General features: G+C 52.7%; 6 protein-coding genes and 1 non-coding gene across 7 annotated transcripts; 4 read left to right on the top strand and 3 right to left on the bottom strand.

The window, feature by feature from the left end:
* Window positions 1–92: 92 nt before the first annotated feature.
* LRP88_00930 (uncharacterized protein) lies at window positions 93–1,300 on the bottom strand (the record flags this gene model as incomplete). Its single annotated transcript, XM_083237632.1, has 3 exons — window positions 93–545; window positions 616–956; window positions 1,009–1,300. 3 exons carry the CDS (start codon window positions 1,298–1,300, stop codon window positions 93–95), a joined length of 1,086 nt encoding a protein of 361 aa, XP_083106137.1.
* Window positions 1,301–7,289: 5,989 nt separating this feature from the next.
* On the bottom strand, window positions 7,290–7,361 carry LRP88_00929. The gene has a single exon. It is a non-coding gene; the product is annotated as a tRNA-Glu (tRNA).
* An 810-nt stretch (window positions 7,362–8,171) lies between these two features.
* LRP88_00928 (mitochondrial distribution and morphology protein 10) lies at window positions 8,172–9,491 on the top strand (the record flags this gene model as incomplete). The annotated part of the gene is made up of 2 exons (XM_083237631.1): window positions 8,172–8,268; window positions 8,332–9,491. The coding sequence occupies 2 exons, from the start codon at window positions 8,172–8,174 to the stop codon at window positions 9,489–9,491; spliced, it is 1,257 nt and encodes a 418-aa protein (XP_083106136.1).
* A 1,982-nt stretch (window positions 9,492–11,473) lies between these two features.
* Window positions 11,474–12,529, top strand: LRP88_00927 (Zinc/iron permease; the record flags this gene model as incomplete). The annotated part of the gene is made up of 1 exon (XM_083237630.1): window positions 11,474–12,529. One exon carries the CDS (start codon window positions 11,474–11,476, stop codon window positions 12,527–12,529), a length of 1,056 nt encoding a protein of 351 aa, XP_083106135.1.
* A 676-nt stretch (window positions 12,530–13,205) lies between these two features.
* On the top strand, window positions 13,206–14,008 carry LRP88_00926 (40S ribosomal protein eS19; the record flags this gene model as incomplete). The annotated part of the gene is made up of 3 exons (XM_083237629.1): window positions 13,206–13,238; window positions 13,533–13,596; window positions 13,650–14,008. 3 exons carry the CDS (start codon window positions 13,206–13,208, stop codon window positions 14,006–14,008), a joined length of 456 nt encoding a protein of 151 aa, XP_083106134.1.
* Window positions 14,009–14,898: 890 nt separating this feature from the next.
* Window positions 14,899–16,230, top strand: LRP88_00925 (uncharacterized protein; the record flags this gene model as incomplete). The annotated part of the gene is made up of 1 exon (XM_083237628.1): window positions 14,899–16,230. The coding sequence occupies one exon, from the start codon at window positions 14,899–14,901 to the stop codon at window positions 16,228–16,230; it is 1,332 nt and encodes a 443-aa protein (XP_083106133.1).
* A 272-nt stretch (window positions 16,231–16,502) lies between these two features.
* On the bottom strand, window positions 16,503–18,783 carry LRP88_00924 (uncharacterized protein; the record flags this gene model as incomplete). The annotated part of the gene is made up of 2 exons (XM_083237627.1): window positions 16,503–17,970; window positions 18,032–18,783. The coding sequence occupies 2 exons, from the start codon at window positions 18,781–18,783 to the stop codon at window positions 16,503–16,505; spliced, it is 2,220 nt and encodes a 739-aa protein (XP_083106132.1).
* Between the last annotated feature and the right edge of the window lie 802 nt (window positions 18,784–19,585).

Here is a 19,585-nt window from a genome sequence, read left to right as displayed (position 1 = left end):
TATGTATGTGTGTGTGTTTGTGTTTCTGTGGTATGTATCTTATAGCAGTTGTAGTGTGTGTGGTATCTGAGGTGCAAAACAAAACAAGACTCTTATCGCGCGTGCTCGATGCTGTATGGCTCCTGGTGAGCCTTTGTCGAGCTGGCCTCGCTGACGGCCCTCTCGTGGTGCTCGGGGATGTCGTCGTCCTCGTGTCCACCGTGTCCCGGGCCGGTCCTCACAATCTCGGTCACGACCGTCTTCTTGATGCCCTCCAGGTTCTGGCGCTCCTTGAGCTCCATCTCGTCCTCCTCGCCGAGCTCGATGTGCGTCCTGGTCAGGGTGGCGCCGAAGCGGCCGGCGTGCGTGGGCCTGGAGCCGCTCTTGCCCGTGGTGCGGGATCGTGAGCTGTAGTCGTTGGAGTCCTGGTTGTTGCTGGCGCGGACAACCTTGCCGATGAGGTCGGCCATGTTCATCTCGATGTGGAGCTTGAGAAGGTAGACCAGAGGGTGGAACTGCACATAGACGAAGCTGTTGGGCAGAGACATCATGCAGATGAGGAGGATCTGAAAGGGTTAGTTTGTGTAAGAGACATGTCAGAGTCGAACCTACATCAAGAGCAATGGAAATAGCAACGAGGAACAAGTTCATCTGGTACAGACGGTTGTACTTTTGCAGACCGTTGGAAATGAGACGCTTCTTGACGACCCAGATAAAGTAAAAGTTGAGGGCGGCATCCATGACGGCAAAGATGACCTTTTCGCAGCGATCCCAGATCTCGTTGATGTGGATAAAGGTGTCGTTGATCTGGAGCCGGGCGGGCACCCAGATGCAAAAGACGCTGATGTTGATGGCCAGGAGGATGAGGAAGCAGAGCCACTTGAGCCTCGTTCCGTTGGCGCGGACGACCATGAGAAGGCTGACTCGGTTGATGATGATTTGAATGAGGCATTGCACTTGTGTTGACCAGAAGACGACTAGAGACGTGTTAATCACTGCATCTCGATGTCTCAATGAAAGGGATCGTACTGATAAAGAAGTAAAACTGAAAGCTGGGAGGAATGATGCCGCGCAGATACAACCACACCATGACGCCGAGGATGAAACTCGAGATAATCTCGAGCCACACGAGCACCACGTAGGTCGTCAACCGCTTCCTCCTGTGGATGGCCGACTTTGCCTGTCGAAAGGCCTTTGCGCAGTTGAAGACGACGACACCCAGGGACAGGCCCCAGATGATGGAGGCGATGTTCATGTCATCTTCGTTGGGAAGGTCGTCCTTGAAGTTCTCGGGTACGAGAAAGCCTCGCTCGGGAGCCATGGCGAAGGCTGAAAGGACTCGATGTCCTCGTCGTCGTTGTTATCGGTTCGTTTTCCCTTTCACCCTCCCTCGCTCTCTTTCACTCTATCGTGTATGTGTGATGTATGATGATGCACCTGAGATGTGACAAGAACAAGAAAAGCAAACAAAAGACTTGCAACTCCCGATCGATCAAATTGAAAAGAAGAGACACAACAATGAGTGGGATGCACAGGCTTCAAAAAGAAAGGACGAAACCGGGGTGTGTGTGGACGCCTTCTCTCGCACATCCGGAATGGAGAGGGCGGCGCCAATGGGGTTTTTCACATCTCTCACTCATACACTCGCTCTCTCTCAGAGTCACAGGCTCGACGGCTCATACCTTCTGCCTCTCCTCCTACAGTAGTACTGGCCCCAGGCTCTTTCTGGAGAAGCCTGACAGCTCGTAGCGGGCGGTGATCCGAGTCGTGCACTAGGGCCATCCCCTGTGTGCGTCGATCTCGAGCCAACAAATCTGCAGCAACTAATCCAGTGGAGTTGTTGATGAGCCCTGGTCCTCCTCGTCAGCCCCAAGGGAATCCTTGGCTTCAACCATTAGTCTCACCTCTTTTTTTTTTTCTTGGGTCCTTTGTCGCCCAGGTTCCATGCTCCCGGACAAGGGGCGGGACTCCGCTTGAGCTCCGCCTAGCCCGGCGAGTTGGGCTTACTCTGCCTCATGATACGACGAGCACGAGGGACGCTACAGAGAGTGCTTTGCTCTAGCATGAGGAATGGCTTGGTGGCGGCCTTACAGGGGGAGGGGGCCAGCCGGGCCCGGTACAGTAGACCCGGGGTGTGGTTCAAGATCTCCGTCTGCAGGAGAGACACAGAGTGCGAGTGAGTGTGTGTGTGTCGGAAAGAATCTAGAAAAAGAACGGTTTCAGTTGACACAGAAGGACGGTTCGGCGTGGTAGAGGCTCAAAGTAACTTTCCTTCCCGAATGCCAGGACGAAGGAAAAGAAGGATAAACAGGGTTTGTGACTGGTGATGGCTTCATCCGCCCCAGATTCTCCAGAGTGAAGAAACTCAAATCAAAAAGATACCAGGGAAATTCATATCCGAGGAGAATTTCGAGTTCTGGAGTTGTAAACCCGCCCCAAAATCTTCATCTCGTCCCCCTCCGCACTTTTCCTCCAAACAGGCCTTATCCTGACCCTTTTGCCAGTGTCTGGACCTTGCAGCAGGAGATGGAAAAACCCTGCTAAGATTGCATCGCTCTCTGGGCTGTGAGTGGTGTTGGCGTCTGGCGCGAGTCATTCGTCGGTGCGCGCTGATCGGCACTAGACGCGCTTGTCGATGGACCTCTGCGGGACTTTTTTTTTTCCTTTCTTTTTCTCTCTTTCTCTGATGAAGAAAAAGATGGCTTGAAATCCGCTTTGACTCTTTCTGCGTTGGCTTGTCTTGGCGACTTCTGGAGCCCTCCCCGACCAATGTATGTATGTCTCAGTGTGTTAGTCGTTGATGTTCGTGTCATGTTACAGTTCCATCGTTTCCCAGAAGGAAGCCATCTCGAATAATCTACTACAAGTCAGACGACCCAGAGGCTTGGGGAAAAAGAAGCAAAAAGTCGGGGTTCAGGGGGCCGATGACGGTCGAACGTTGCTTTTTCCCTCCCCCAGACAACCGAAATCTCACACTTGACAGTCCAACCCTTTTCCCCGGATCCCCGGATGAAACCCCACGAAACTCTTGTGTGCCTTTTTCTCTGTTCTGATTTCAGACCTGTCTCAAAGGGCTAATCCCTCCTGCACATCATCTTTGTTCCATTCGTCCATTGTGACAGGTTCTTTTTCTCGCTTCCCCTATAGAAGATCTTCACTTGATACCCTTACTCTCTCAACCTCGTCTACGTCTCGTCTACGCGATTGCGCTTACGACTGTTGCTGAACCCTCCCCCCGGTGCCCGGTGCCCATGTTCCCTCCCTAGTATCGACCGTGCGGGCCGAATCATGGGACGCCGTCGCCCATCTCAGCGCCTGAGCGCTCTCGTACGACCAACGAGTCGAGACGCAACGCCTCGCGACCGTCCACTAACCACAGCTAGCTCGCTCACCCCCATGGGTTTGTATGGATGGGTGGACGTAGAGCGATCTCTTGCTAGTGGCCCTTGATCGAGCTTGGTTCCTGGCCTAGCGATATGGATGGGATGGGATGAGCAAGAATCGATCCCGGGTTCTTCGCTACGGCGTGTGCTATCTTGGCTAGCTAGGGATTATCTTGACCCGAGCACGCACGGATAAGTGCTTATCAAGAACCGTTAAAACGCACACAGGGCCGATCTTCATTCAGGCGAGAGAGTCATGTTGAGCCCTGAGATGCCGTCTGCATCCGGAAAAGCCAAGACGAAACGCCCAGCGTTGGCAAACACCGGGTGTTGACGATACCGTCCTTAGTTGATCGTCTCTCTGTCCGATATCATATTTCTTTCGCCCCTCCCTTGTGCGGCATCAGAGATCAAGCGTTGTCGATCCTCGAAATTGGAATCAAGTGCCGCGGCCCCTCCCTCCCTCTGGATCTCGTTACGTCTTGGATTCCCCTTCTGGGAGACATGTCCGAGAGATGATGATGTATGATCAGCAAAGCCGCCCCCCTTCCCGGGCCGTTGCAGACAGCCTCGTGGCTACTTCGTTTTCCTGATGACATTCCCTTCCCTTCTCCCGTAAACTCTGTTCATGTCCATTCAATATCCGGTCCGTCATTAGCAAACGCCACGTGGAATACCACGAGAGTGAAAGCTGTCAGCCTTGGTATGGTGTTGAAGATGTGAAACCGCCGAACCCTTGCCATCGTGGCATCCTTGGCTGCCAAAGCGAATCCCGATTCATCACTCGCCCATTCTCCCCAGAGCGGCGAGTCAGATCTTCGTATCATTATCAAATAGTGTCTTTTTGTCTTTTAATATCTTTTTGTCTCTGGTAGTCACCTCACACTGCCGAACGGGGCTCTTCAGGGTCCTTGTGGCCGGGATATGCTTGCCTCTGCGATCTCACCAAGCAAACACCACTGCTGACCCTTGGCCCAAACACAACGGGGAAGACAAAACCTTAATTCCCTTGAAATTTTCAGGAACCGGGCGGCATTGACCCGGAGACCGAGATGTCGCGAGGTAACCTCATGCGGCATTCTGCGCCGACGCCTTGCATGGCAGCCTCACACACACAACAACAGCACAACGCGGTCAGATGCCAAGGACGCCAGTCCGAGCACATTCTGTGGCACAGACTCTGGTTCGACTTGACTCGACTTGTTCTACGGCGCCCCGATGACACACTACTCTGCCACGGCGTTGAGTACAGGGCGGAATTTGTTACATAAACCCGGGCGCCTAGAGTGGCTTCGCGCTTCATCAAGGCCGTCACGCACGCCTTTCTGATCCTCACCTCCCCCCCTTCAGAAGGCCCGTCTCATTTCAGAAACGCGTATAGCAACAAATCATTACTCACCAGCCACGTGGTGAGAAGCCTTCGCCGGCCGCCAGACTTGAGCCTCTTTTCCCTCGTCCCGTTCCGCCGGCCTTGCCACGTGTCTGAGCCGCCCATGACTCGTTGTAGGGCTTTCATCTTCAGTCTCAAGTCAAGTTCACTTGAAGCTATCAGGAGAACAAGGCCCTTGTCTCCCCTCCTCAATCAGCGCTGTGGCCACCGCTGACGCGCTCATCAAGAGCAGGAGGGGTACTGGCCAAGCCCTTTATCCGTCCAGTCTGTCCTAGAGCACCTCTAGCTCGAGCGCCCGCTTCATCCCATCTCTCTCCGTATCAATTTTTCCCCAATTTCTCCGGCCTTGTCTTATCCCGCCAATGCTTCTCCAAAAGAGAACCCGATGGTGTTCGGGTCCCCTGCGCTAGGGGAGCGTTTCCGTACCTAGATCGGCCAACCCCAAGGATCGTAGACTGAGAGGTTGCAATCCATCGCCCCGAAGGCTGCCACTCAACTGCCTCGCCACTCGCCCGGGAACAAGATGATCAACAGTGATTTCCCAAATCGATGCTCGAGTCAATCAATAGTCGTCAACCGAAATGGTCGACAACAGCCTCATGGGGAGGGCCCCCCTTTTCTCTTCCCAGGTCCCTGGCCAACTTGGCAGGGAGCACGCAAACGCCAATGGTATCAACGGCGTTGGAACCCAATCTCATCCCTATTTCACAACAACACACTACTGGAGGTACAATACACCCAGTGGAGATACTTGGCAGTGCCTCCCGGCTGTCATGTCCCAAGACGGGGTGCTGCTGTCGCCATCACTCAGCTGTCAGCATTCAACGCCGTGTGTTTTGGTCCTGACGGTAGTCCGGCATCCGGTTTTATTAGTGTCATGAAGAATTTGCTTGAGTATCCATAACCTCGGGAACTTCGGCCTTGACCGGACATGAAAGTATGGATCTGGAATCGCCTTTCTTTTTAGATGATGAGGATGTTCTCTGTGGACCAAGGTCGTCGTCAGCCCAAGAAATCCTTTCAAATACGAGGCTTAGAAAAGAGTCCATGGAGATAGGAAAGCTTGGCCATGACGTGCAGGTCTGTTTTGACGCCACTTCCAAGTTTCTTCTGAGCAGTGTCCAGGCACGCATGGCGAAAGATGATGGCAGGGCAAACAAAGTTGACAGGCGATGAGACTGCCGAAAAGGCCATCCCCGTGTTCTATGAGCTTGATTTGACTTGTCTTCCGGTCTCGGCTCGATATTGCTTCCAAATGGTCTTGGTCAGTATGCATGCTCTATATCAAACCCTCGCTTCTGTGCCTCGGGGCATGCAACTCATCAATTGTCGCACCCTCGCAGTCTTCAGTAAAGTCCGCTTGTGTCCGATAGAAATTGTATGCATCAATTTGCCGGGGCCGTAGCCCTTTTTGGAATGAGTGTACGATATCCGTCTGATGGCGTTCGAGGAATCTGTCGAGAGCCTTGATACTTTGCTCCAGGTGTCGTCACTGGTCTAGAGCCTAACAAGACGCGGGCATCAGGCAAAGCCTGTCTCGTATATAGAGTTCATCCCATTTACAGAGGTTTTCCCGACGTTCTTGGGCGGGATAACCAGGTGAAGCCGCAGTCAGAGGGCGACGGCACAGCCCGTTGTCCGTGTCCAAGTCGGTGAAGAAGCCCGAACGCAAGGACATTCAGCGAACAGGCCACTTGCAAGCCTCCCGTGTTTCTGTCTTCTCAATACAGTAAGAATGAGCGGTACCATGGAAGCTCGGGCGCAAAATTGAATGCCGCCAGTATCTTGTGAGCTCGCAACGTCGGCAGATGATGTGTCACTAGATAACATCGGGTTTCAGCCAACAATCAATGAACTGGGCACATGGGCATTGGGCATGGAACCATGGAATTTCATCCTCTCGCAACCTTTCCCCTTTCCCTCAGGGTTTCTATGTGTAAGCGCTGAGTGTTCGCGTCTTCTCCCCCCTTGTGCTTCAGCTGGCCCGGCTTACATCGGTTTTGGGATGGCACGGGGGTATTGCGATCGTGACCGCTGCCATGCCAACATACACAGGAGGCAGTGAAGGAAAAAAGAATGCCTAGGTTACTGGGACTTCATATCTGGATGGTAGTAAATAGCAAGAGAGTGTCTGATCGTGATGCTATACGTGTATAGTGAGGTAGGGAGGGACACTTCGCTGTGCTGCACCGCACCGAACCTCGCGTCTGGAAGCACTTCCTATAGAGCCGTTGAATCCGTTGACTCACTCCATTGCCCCTTTTCACAAGGGCTTTCGGGTCTGCGTGCGCAGCGTTCCGGTCCGCCAGTCCCCCTACCCTTCACCAAGAGTGGCTTACATCGATCAGTCCGACAACTCCGTGATGGTAAACGTTGCTGATAAGCACATGGGGGGGCAAAGGGGGAATATTGAGCAGGTAAGTATTGCAGTTTTTTCGAACAAAATTAGATGAGAGAGATGCCTACTCTTCTAAAGTCTCAGTGAATGCATCACCAGACGACGTGACAGGCAGAGTAAAAATCGGCAAAAAAAGAAGCTCCGGTGCGGGGAGTCGAACCCCGCTCGCCGCGGTGAAAACGCGGAATGATAACCGATACACCACACCGGATGTCAGCTGTATGACCAGGAGCTTCAAATTGCACCTCATAGAGTGACAACGTAGAAGTCAATGGTGTTGTGATGCCTTCAGATATGAGCTCCCAAGTCGCTCTTTCCTATCTCGGACGACAGTTTTCAATCTGTAGTTAATTGACAAGATTCATCATAATTTTAGGGTGGGCATGGCTTGTTTAGGAAGGAGATTTTTTGTTTGTAAGTGGGCAGCCTGGGCAAATGTCTTGACTCTGTGTTTGCCCTGTGCTTGCTTGGGCTATGGCCTTTCTTTCCTTCTCGTTGATGTCAAGGACCAGGTGAATGCTCTTGATAGAATCCCTTCTCACTGTGATTAGACCCATCGGAACCTGGGACGTCTGGAATTGTTCTGGCATGGTTGATTTTACAAACATGTCGTCTCCTTCATATGGCTCTGTTCCTTGACCCTTTGTTCGAGAAGCGAGCTTTGGGAGCACGGTCGAGATGAGTTCGTTGACAATCAGCGAAAATTGCATGCGACTAGGCAAACAAAGAACTAACCCTCCAATAATGCTATAGTTCCCGGTAACTGGACAAGAAATCAAGTTAGAATCACCAAAATCTTGTCAAAGGTTGAATTCGCAACATTCATCGTCAACTTCAACATCGATTCAGACGAGTGGTATAGGGTAGCTCAAAGTCCCGATATTTCCCCGGCACATCGCGTCGGATCCGACATGCAACCAATCGTCATCATCACCGTCACACTCTCTACGACTTCACTCTCACCCAGTGCTTCCGGAGCGACACCCTCGCTCCAAGGGAGGCATGCGCACTACGCCATAACATGCGCGAGTTTATGGACTATGTCCACAGCGCCTTCTACGAAGCTACGGGTTGGAACCGTGACAACTCGTACGCGGCGCTGAATGCGACCACCGATGGTGAGGACACGGGAAGAGTTGAAGCAATTGCTCGAGTCATCGTACTGACACTGCTTATTGTAGCACTCCTGAATTTCCAGACCCCCCGTGGGCTGCGGCTCACCCTCTCCGCCCTCGCAAGCCCCAACTTTGCGACATCTTACCAGCTCGGCTCCGTTGGCATCGTCGATGGCTCCATCTCGTACCTCTTCTCGTCAGTCCCGCTGCGACTCCTCCTCACGCCACAATCGGAAACAGTAAATCTACCGGAGCTGCTGCGCTCGTTCCGACCCCTCGGCGAGCTCCCCCACCGAACCGATCCCTTGCTGCAGACCCCAAAGGACAAGCCCGAATCATCACTTCTGTATGGCCGACTCTATCTCCCACAGTCTCTTGTCGAGGCAATGGTGGTCAGGCGGCTGTCGCCCGCGTTGCAGGTTCAGCTGAGTGCCGTGTCTGCGCAACACCTTAGAAACGGAGGGACAGTTCTGGGGTTGGCGCAGTACGATGTGGGAAAGTATGCCCTAGAAGGACTGGCCTCTTCGGATGGAGGACTGTTGGGCTTCAGGGGAGTGTACAACTTTGGCGGCGATGCCGAAAACCCGTCGGCACCGAGACTCGCCGACAATGGAAATGGTGAGAGGGAGAGGATATACGGGCGGTTCAGCACCGGCGGAGAATTCTATTACGGCACGCTGAATAAGTCTGGTGGGATCAGCCTGGGAACTCGTTTCGCGACATTACCCTCCCACACGGGTACGCCGTTATCCGCAACGCTGACCCTCAACCCCCTGATGGGTAATATCAGCGCGAGTTACGCCGTGGTGGCTGGCAGGCATTGCAGCCTCGCCACGCGGATGGAGTTTAACGTCTTTAGCTACGAGAGTGCCTGGGCCATTGGTATGGAACTCTGGCGGAAACCGTTTACGCGACCTGTCTTGGATGAAGACGTCGATCCCGGTCGACCAAAGGAGCGCAGCTTCCAAGCAAAGCTCGAGTGGCGGCTGGACGAGCCGGAGCCAGTTATCGTCAAACCTCCAAAGGAAGAGATTGACCCAGACAAGCCCGAAGAGGAGAAATACGCCGGTGTTCTCAAGACGCGGTTGGACCAGAACCTCCGAATAGGGGTGCTCTGGGAGGGGCGGGTCAAGTCCCTCCTATTCAGTTTGGGAAGCGGAATCGACCTGCGGAAACTGGACAAGCCCTTTCGGACGCTTGGATTGGAAATTCAGTTCTCTTCATGAACGGGTACCAAGCCACCGACGCGTGGGCTAGACATGGTTCCCGGTCCGCAGGGACGGTAGGAACCCGTTACCACCCAGTTGGGCCGCGTTGATGGCTGCGGACACTGGGATCATGGTGGGAAGTTTATGAGGCAGATCATGCGTGCAGACGCGGCCAATATCTCGATCCGCATACATGAACGCAACGCTAACGGGGATAACGATGGACGAAAGTTGGTTGTGGATTCCCATGAGACTGAATTCGTCAAGGAGGGATGTTGTTGGTAATGTTAACTACTGTATGGCATATCACTGGCGTTGCGGTTGATGAAATCACTACTTTGTATAGGAACGCTAGACTTGGAGTCAATGATGATACGAGCGTTGAGGGATGGTAATCTCGAAGGCTCCAATAGAAGCTGTGTCATCTCTCTTGCTTCATCCCTCGACATGACGGATACTTTGCTGTTGGTTCGCTTGCACCGCATCAAGATATGAAGTTAGCGCCATCCATTCCAGACATGCACGCGAGCTGAACAGGATGGCGATGCCGTCTGATCCGAATGAGTTGTTTGGGCGTTTATAGTTGCGTGGGCAGTTGACGCATCCCGCGCTTACATGGGTCGTGAGAACCTTGATAGACTCCGCGATCTGTCCGACGATCCAAGGTGTGGCTGGTGATGCGTGGGATGATCGAACCTGGCCAATTGGAGGAGGGAGAAATAATAAACGCCACATCTGTAAGGGGAACGGGCTCGAGCTGCTTCCACTGACAGACGAGTTGAATGGAGACGATCTTACAAAGAAACTCGATAGTTCTGGAGACAAGAACCAGACATTTGTCAACCAAGGAACCTCGCTCACTATTAGCAAAAACCTTGTACGTCGCAGTCAGCAAAAGAGTCACCAGCCACAACCTAAACAGAGTTTCCTGACAAAAGTCCATTAGTCGTATGCTTACTTGCTAGCGGGGGTTCCCTTGAGGCTGAGATGGCCATCAAGGTCCTCACCTTAAAACTGACCCACCCGCACCTCTCCCCCTCTTCTGGCTGCGGATTTGGCAAAACGATTTTGATGCCAAGGAACGTGGCAGTTGCCGAGTTCCCTTTTCTCTGGGACCTGATGATGCAACGGGTTCGTTGTCTGGCATCTGATCCGCTGTGGAAATGGAGTGGGATGAACGTCATGTGGGTGGGAGGGATGGAGAGTTTGTGTAATGCGTGGTTGTTTAGCTACTTGAATTGTGAATAACTTGACAAATAATGAGATGGCTTTGGAAGTGTTCATTGACGGAATCGAGAAGGACAGGCGAGTATAAAAGCAGCAGAGTTTGGTAGATCAGAACAAGTCAAGATACTAAACATATCCAACTTCCAGCTTCACCAGCCTGCTCTTCAGCACCCAAATCTTCAAAGTAAACCATAATCCCCTGGTCCCTGATAACGAATCACCCACACACACCCACGCTACCGTCGACGCATCTCTCGGCACCTCGCTTCCGTCGGTTGGCCCAATATCGTTCTCTCCCCCGGCAGCTAACCAAAGAGCCGCCGCGCCCACTTCCCAGCTGGGTCTCGGTTTACCGGCACACTCTTTTTTTTGCTCACGACCTATACATAAGTCTCAAGTCTGCACCATCAGGGTAGTGTCGCGTCTTTTCCACGAAGAACCGGATTTTTCGAATCACGGAATCGACATACATATAAATCCCTCGAGAGGTTCGCTGGTTCACGATCCCTCACACTCTGCAGGCCAAGCATTTTCTGTGGCACAGTCGAATAGATACTAGCGCATCATCCAAGCCCTTGGCATTCAACCCTCCGCTCGAATCGAATCGCTCCTTTGCCCTTGTTCGCTTTCCTCTTTGGGGAATTTTCCAATCGAGGTCATCCTTGGCCTTTGGAGATACACGATCTTGGCATTTTCACCTTGTTGGACAACCACAGACGACTTATACGATACTTTGTGTCCCTGAGCGCCATTGACGCTCTTTTCTCGAAAACATGGCGGACGCTGCTGATAGCTGCAATGGCGACCCCGTCGATCTCGGCCGCAAGGGCCTTCGAATCGGCGCCATCTTCATCATCATGGCCTCTTCGCTCATCGGCGCCATGTCCCCCATCATCCTGGCGCGACAGAAGAAGATTGCCGTCCCCAAGTTTGCATTCTTCATCTGCAAGTTTGTCGGTACCGGTGTTATTATAGCAACGGCGTTTATGCACCTGCTGGTGCCCGCTGTCGAGAACCTGACCGACCCTTGTCTCGAGGACCGGCTTGATGGATATGATTGGGCTGAGGCGATTGCTCTCATGACTGTCATTGTCATGTTCTTTTTTGAGATGCTCGCTACTAGGTTGTCCAACGATGATATGGAACACAACCACAAGACGGACATCGATACCGACCTTGACCCTGCTATGGACGTCGCCAAAAAGTCGATCAGCCCCAAGGCCGAGGGACTCAAGCAGGCCACTGATGTTGAAATGGGACAGCGACAGCCTGGTTTTGCCCCCGTGGGTGATAGCCACCTTGCCCATGGTCGAGAGCACAAGGAGGGTGATTCTCAGGGTGGTCTCGCTGGTCAGCTTCTTGGCATCTTTATCCTCGAGTTCGGTGTCGTGTTTCACAGTATCTTTATCGGTCTCACTCTCGGAACTATTGGCACTGACGAACTCAACGTTCTTCTCATCGTCCTCGTCTTCCACCAGATGTTCGAGGGTCTCGGTCTCGGCTCTCGACTGGCTGTCGCTCCCTGGCCTAGCAACCGCCAGTGGATGCCCTACCTCCTCGGTTTCATCTTTGCCCTTTCCACCCCCATTGGTATCGCTGCTGGAATTGGCGCCAAGCCCAACAACGCCAGCGACCAGAAGCTCGTCAACGGTATCTTTGATGCCATCAGTGCTGGTATCCTGATCTACACCGGTCTGGTTGAACTCCTGGCGCACGAGTTCATGTTCAACCCCTACATGCGCCGTGCCCCTCTCAAGATCCTGTTGACTGCGTTTGCCTGCGTCGCTTTTGGTGTTGCCGTCATGGCTATCCTTGCCAAGTGGGCTTAAAAAAAGAAAGATTATAGAATGATTGGGTCAGCCTGGCTGACTTGAGTTGAAGAGGTGGACGTGGTGGATATAATCGGGGGGTTTGTCGCTTGCATCAGCCTGCTTTCTAGTGATACCTCTCTTGTTTTTCATAGCATATTAGAATTACATGGGGAATTGAACCATGGTTACCTTCTAAATCCCAACCTTACTCCGTAGTTTATTTATTTTGAAGTTGCTATGCCTCTGGTGCTTTGGTGTGTTGGTGTTTGTCCGTCGATAGCTCGGCCCGTACTGGTAAGAGCATGTCAACATAAAAGTTACCTAGTTCTTGCAGATGCAAAAATGAACGAGGCCTGGAAGACAATGCCTTTTAATTGCAAGGCAGAGATCTGCATGTCCTTCACTTACACGCCTGCAATGTTGTATGCTGGTTTCCTAACTCGGACGCTGTAAAGATGGCCCCACTCATACTCACAGTGCATCACCCACAATAAACTGTATCGCCAGCACTGTCCTTAGTCATCATTCTATGGGCTCCCCCGCTAGGGCCGCAAACCCTACTCTGAAAAAGTTCACGAGTTCGAGATAGTCGAATTGCTTCAGCCCGAGCTCACCAACCGACCACGTTCGACATCTCAACCACCCAACGCACCACCCCAATTCCCCCTCCATCCCCCCCATCAATACCGCAAAAATGGCCGGCGGAGTTACCGTGCGCGACGTCGATGTAGGTCCTCCCTGAACAAGAATCACAGAAGCGACACTTTCGACGAAAATAAACCCACACACTTCTCGACGACTTGGCGACACAATCTTCCAAGAGAAACCGCCTGCCTTCGCATCACGAGCCGCCCCGCCCGCCGCAGCGCGAAAGGAGTTTATAAAAAAAACAACTGACCGCTGCGTCGGGACGCTCGCCGCGATGTTGCAGGTCGGGAACAAATGGGATTGAGGAGCAGGCGCGAGGGGGTCGAAAGACTTCTGACGACGGAATCATTGCTAATGGGTATTGTGTCTCCAGGCGCAGAAGTTCATCACTGCCTATGCTGCTTTCCTGAAGCGCCAGGGCAAGCTGCCCATCCCTGGTAAGAACCTCTCACTCAAAAGTGCTGAAAATACCTGCTAACTCTCATTCCAGGTTGGGTTGACACCGTCAAGACTGGTGTCGCCAAGGAGCTCCCTCCCCAGGACATTGACTGGTTCTACGTCCGTGCCGCCTCCATCGCCCGCCACGTCTATCTCCGCAAGACCGTCGGTGTCGGCCGCCTCCGCAAGGTCCACGGCACTGCCATCAACCGTGGCTCGCGCCCCTCCAAGCACGTCGACGCCTCCGGCTCCGTCGACCGCAAGGTCATGCAGTCCCTCGAGAAGATTGGTGTTCTCGAGCAGGACGAGGAGAAGGGTGGCCGACGCATCACCCAGGCCGGCCAGCGTGATTTGGACCGAATTGCCCAGACCACCGCTGAGGCCGAGGAGGAGGATGAGGATGACGAGTAAAAAAAATGCAACCAAAAACTTGCAGGGTAGCAATGGATTTGGGGGCGTTGGGTCATTAGATTTTGTCATGTATGAATGAGATTCCCCCGACAATGGGTCAGGTCATTCGGTTTGCTCAATTAGGACCCGTCCACCTGTCGTTTCGCTTTTACTTGCTCGGTGAATGTCTTCTGTGAATATCATGCTGCAGATATGTGAATGCCGTCAACTCATGTGGTGGGGGTTTGAACCCCTCTCTCCTACATTCATTAACTTCACAACTCGTCACCCATCACTCCGACTCCCTTTGCCGCATCTGAAGCCATCATGAGGACTGGGCTGCTCACGAGCGGTTAGTCTTCTTTCTCAAAGAAGCTCATCGTTGTTGCCGCTTGAGGCTCTCGCCTTGAGGGCCTATCCCATCGTTGAAGCTTGATGCTTTCACTTTGACGATGCATCTCCTCTCCAAGTTGGAGGCTCTCACCAACCAACACAACTCCGGCACTGGCTCAACTCCTCCGTCGCTAGTCGATGCCTGCACCGGACCATTTCATGTTTGAGTTTACTATGTATTCTGTATTCGACCTTTATTCAAGTTGCGAAACTTCTCTACCTCTTCCCGGGTTCCCTACTCGTCATCTCGCTGAGCGAGTGCGAGTGGTGTAAGAGTTTCAGGAGTCTCTATGCTCACACAACTCCCCTCTTATCCACAAAGTATTCCTAAAAGCATGCGCTCGCTGAAGTGATTAAGTGCCTCAGACTTTGTTAGCATTCTTTCTTTTCTGGCTTTATTCCTATGTGAGTGCACCCCAACTCTTGACTTGACTCAGAAACTCATACACCTCTCAGCCAAAACCACAACTCCACTCACTCTCACATTGCGATACACCCCCTCTTAAGAGAAGCCAACAATGTCAAACTTTCAAGAGGTCATCGAGGTGCCTCCCACCTTCCTCTCGAGCATCGAAACTCAACCTCCCCCCATCTACTTTCATCATGTCATCGACACCGAAACCGCCACCCTCAAGGTCATGGTACTAGGCGCAAATCTCACCTTCACCTTTGCGCACAAGCGCGCATTAAAGGTTGTGAGACCATCTCAAATCGCGAAACAGCTCGAGAACAAGACTACTGGTTTCCTCGCCCTCGTTACACGTTCCCGCGAGAGAGTCGTCCTGGTGGCTGCAGAGTCTGGACACGGCGCAGGACGCTTTGGTGATCTTTTAGATCCGCAGAAGGGTGTGCTTAGAAACGACATCTGGACTAGACGTGTCATCGCCTTTGGAAAGACTCTCGGATTACGCATGAACCGTCCCTTTGACGGTATGGGCCGTGCGGCTGTCGCTAGAGTTGACGGAGTCTTTCTCGGCTCTCACGTCGAGGTCAAACTTGCAGTACATGGAATTTGCGTTCTTCTCAGTATGTTTGGCATAACAAAGGATTATGACAATATTACTGTTGAGCAGCTTCGTCAACTTCGAACTGCGCGTTGGGAGGATGGATCGCGACCAATCTTTGAAGTTTACTTCTCCCGAAAACACTGCCATCCTTGCCGGAGCCTGGTCCAGAAACTCTCTGAGATGACGGGAGTACCCATCAGACTCCTCTGGAAGCATCGGCTTATCCCAAAGACGTACGCCGTCACCTGCAAGCCCATAGGTCCACCCCGAGCACGAGACGACCCCGAGCCCGAGGTGATGGTATGTGACAGCCAAGACATGGACTTTGGCGACGAATTATCCGATGCAGAAACCGTCTCTGACAGCGAGCTGGAAACCATCAACACCATCGACCTCACGGAGGTCGATCGCTCAGAGCAAATCGACGCTTACATTGACGGCCTGGCTTATCGAGTTGGCCAGATACGAGAGTCCCCCGAAGGCGTGACGGTCGCTATTGTCGAGTTCGCCGCCACCGTGAAGCGACAGAAGCAGAAGGCTACAGACATACCCAAGCCCCTCCCTGCGACGCCGGTCATAGAGGATCCAGCTCTTGCCAGGGAGCGACACACGTGGCCTCCCGCAAGACGAACCTTCTTCCATGATTCTCAGACACGAAACGGCAGAGCGAAGAGTAGTTCGCCATCTATTGGTCGAGGACATGTTCAGAAGAAAAAGGCTCCGAGACGATTCAACATGAAGGTCCCGGAAACAATTGTGTTGGACAGGGACAGTGAGCCACCACGAAGAAAGTCGAGAAGCAAGTCCAAGGGTCGCCAGCGTCCGACTCGGGCTTTCTACTGAGTTGCTTTTAATTCGGAGATGATGACTTGTCAAGGGGTCATGTTCTCAAACAGCCAGAGGGACCGAGATGAGATGAGACGAGGTTATCAGACGAGACGAAGAGGGCTAGATTCCCCGAGAGGATTGTGCATGAAATTATCGAGTTCGTGGTCTATCCGCATTAGATCCGTCAGATGTGCTAATACCCCTGTAATGTAATTGTATCTATACCAATATCCAACATGTTGCTCTTTGTGAGTCGCAACCATCATCGTACATCAATAGCCTAGTTATTACTTCTCCTCCCCTTGCATGTCTTGAAGTAGCTTACGGAATCCTTCAGCCATCTCCTTCAAAACAATGTTCACATCCGGAGCCTCAGGTCCCTCCTCCATCTCCCGCAGCGCCGCCTCCAGCGCTACTTCTCTTGCCTTCTCCGCACCCGCTACACCCGTCTTGCCCATAGTCAAGGAATGCTTTACATCCTTTCCATGCCGGAGAGGTCCCTTTGGTGTGCCTGGAGTGATGGCTGTATCTTCTAGGAGACTCTGCCAACGCGAGAGGTACACTCCTGGCCCCGACATGTTGTCAGAGTCTGAATCGTCAGATTCGATGATGCGTTGGAGGCGACAGATCGAGAGCGCCTCTAGCTGGGCGAGATAAGCAGCATGATTGTCGAGGGCGTTGAGCACAGGTTGTTGAAAAGTCTGGGGGAGTGACTGAAACAGCTTATTGAGTCGTTCATCCATGGCGCTCATGTTGGTTGTACCGTTGGCCTTGGTAACGTTTGCTTTGTCTTCCTTGCCTGGAGTTTCGCAAGGTTTCCGCTCTTGTTGAAACTTGAGAACAGCATCCTTTGCCCATACCCTCATCTCACTCCAAACATCTGGACATGACGCCGCAAGCGAGTGAACCCACTTGTACATGAGCTCTCGGTTCCTCATGAGCAGATCGACATAGTCGTCCACGCTCGGCATCCTCCCGGGCTTCGCCTCGCCGCCCATCATAGACTTGAGAGGCGTCGAGGTGCCCGCATCGGCCTTCTTGGGCTTGCTGGTCTTGATAAAGTCGTCGATAAACAGCTGGCCTGCCTCGACGTGCTCGCGCAGGTCTACCTGGGAATGCACCGTGCGAAGGATCGGCTCATATGCAGTAAATACGTCCTTGATCGCCGCGGTGAAGAGGTCAGGGGGCTGTCGACAGAACGCAGTTGTGATACTCTCACGGTCTCGGACGGATAGCAAGGCGGAGTAGTACTCGAGGCACTGGGCGTGCTTTTGGTCGGTGAGCTCGCTTGTCAGAGCTGGGTTGGAGCCGTTGAAGATGGCGATGATGATGGACTGAGAATGCTTCGCACTTGCATTTCTCACCGTCTTGTGCTCATCACGACCTAGAGCGATGTACTGCCGGATCGCCTCGAGCATTTCGTCGCTCGGCCGTTCCTTGGCTTTCTCAATCTTATCGGCACCCTTGCGGAACTCTCCCGCGTCCCAGGATAGCACGAGAGATATGATACGCTGCAACAGGTTCATGCCATCGTCGGCATTGGCTGTCAAACCGATCCAGTTGGTGACACTCGTGACGCTCAGCTTGGCGAGAAGCAGGCGCATCATGGCGCTAATCATGGTGGCCGCGTTTCCCATTCGCAGGGTCTGCTTAACCATCTTGTAAGGGATAAGGTTGTGGACGTTTTCAAGAAGCTTGAGTAGGTACTGGCCCTCAGGGGAGAGGACAAAAATGTGATGAATAAAGGTGGCGAGGCTGGACTGTAGTCAGTGATGAACTTGCTCGATGAGAGGAGACATACTGAATAATGGCATACTCTGCTGCAGCCTTGATGACTGGAGAGTGAGACTCGAGGTCGTCGGTCTTGCTGAAGTGGTCAAACATTTCGTCAACCAAACCTCCATACACCAACCCCTCCACAACGTCATCCCAAGCCCTCACAAGGTCCGCAGCCTTGGTTCGATCATACTCGTCCTCTTTATCACCCTTTGACTTCGTCTCCGGCCTGTGTGTTCTCTTAACGCCGCCCAAAGCTCCCCGACCGATCATCTCGAGCAGCCCGCTAGCTCCAGTCGCCAACACTTTCCTAGTTCCTAGGGCACCTTTATCATAGCTCTCAGATAGCTCAGCTTCCCCCAGTCTCGCCAAAAGCCCCTGTACCCTAACGGACCAGTACTCCCGTGGCAGATCCCTCACACCCGGGAGGGGCAGCACGAACCGTGATAGCATCGTCTGCAGAACAGGCGACTCCGACGGCCCGTCATCCTCCTCTTTGCTCTCACTGACAGCCTCACTAACAGGCTCCTTACCAGCAACCGGTGTCCTTGACCGCGGCGTCGCAGGCGTAGAAGTGGCGGGCGTTCCGGCCCAGCTCCTCCAACCCGTGCTGGGCGCGGGAGCCGGCGGAGCCTGAGGCTCAACCGTGGTCCTGGCAAAGGGATACCCATAGCCCGTCACGGCGTCGGGAAACTTGAAGCCCTCGATCTCTGCGTACGTCTCATGATGGGTCAAAATGTCAAAGAGCGCATGCGTCTGCTCGGGGGCCAGAGTGGCAGGCGTCATGGCCATGGTGGCTGCTGTTGCATAGAGGGGTCCCTCCACGTGTGTATGTGGATGTAGGTCAGGATAGTAGCCAGGGTGAGAAGTGTTGGTGGATCGAGATGAAATCCTTGTCTGATGGTATCTTTCGACTTTGCTTTTGATTCAAGGTTGAACAAAATACTTGATTTAAGTCAAAGAGCTTTCATTAAAAGCGCTTGTGCCGTTTTTAAAGGTTCTCGTCTTTGAATAGGCAGAATAAAGTTGTTCAGGTAGAAATACCTTGATACCTACTCAACTCGAGTCGCAAGCGGTGACGTCGTCTGAATGGCCGGCCCACCCTCGACCTCAACGCTGTCTAGCCATTTTAGGTCTAGCACCACGCCGTTTTAAATCCTGCCCGAGGTGCACTGTGCCTCTAGTGTAACCTTCTTTTCCTCAATCACCACCTCATCAACCTTTATCAATTTGGCTCTCAATATTCACTTCGCCTCTTCACTATCATTATCACCAAGATTGGACATAGCCTAAACTACTCTATCTTCTCACTGTGACAGATGCTGCATCACGCTTGGTATAGCAAAGGCAAAACATCAATTTGTCTGAACAAAGCGTATAGTCATTAACAAAGGAAACGGTCATAACTAAGTAATTATCTCTCCAGCGTTTTTCCTAACCAAGTCCCAGTCTTTTGGTGCTTTATCCATCTTCATTACCGCCGTGGTATCAAAACAAGTTGAAGCAAAACTCAAGTCCTTTAGCATGGGTATAACGTCAACAATCCTTCGCTGTCACTCTCCTTTCTCCTGTCTGCGTTCTCATCACTATCCCT

Source organism: Fusarium phalaenopsidis, assembly GCF_050370095.1.
Source record: "Fusarium phalaenopsidis strain FUZ10S chromosome Unknown contig_32278, whole genome shotgun sequence".
Classification (NCBI taxonomy): Eukaryota; Fungi; Ascomycota; class Sordariomycetes; order Hypocreales; family Nectriaceae; genus Fusarium; species Fusarium phalaenopsidis.
The sequence above is the reverse complement of the archived record's forward strand: the minus strand, read 5'-3'. Positions and strand labels throughout refer to the sequence as shown.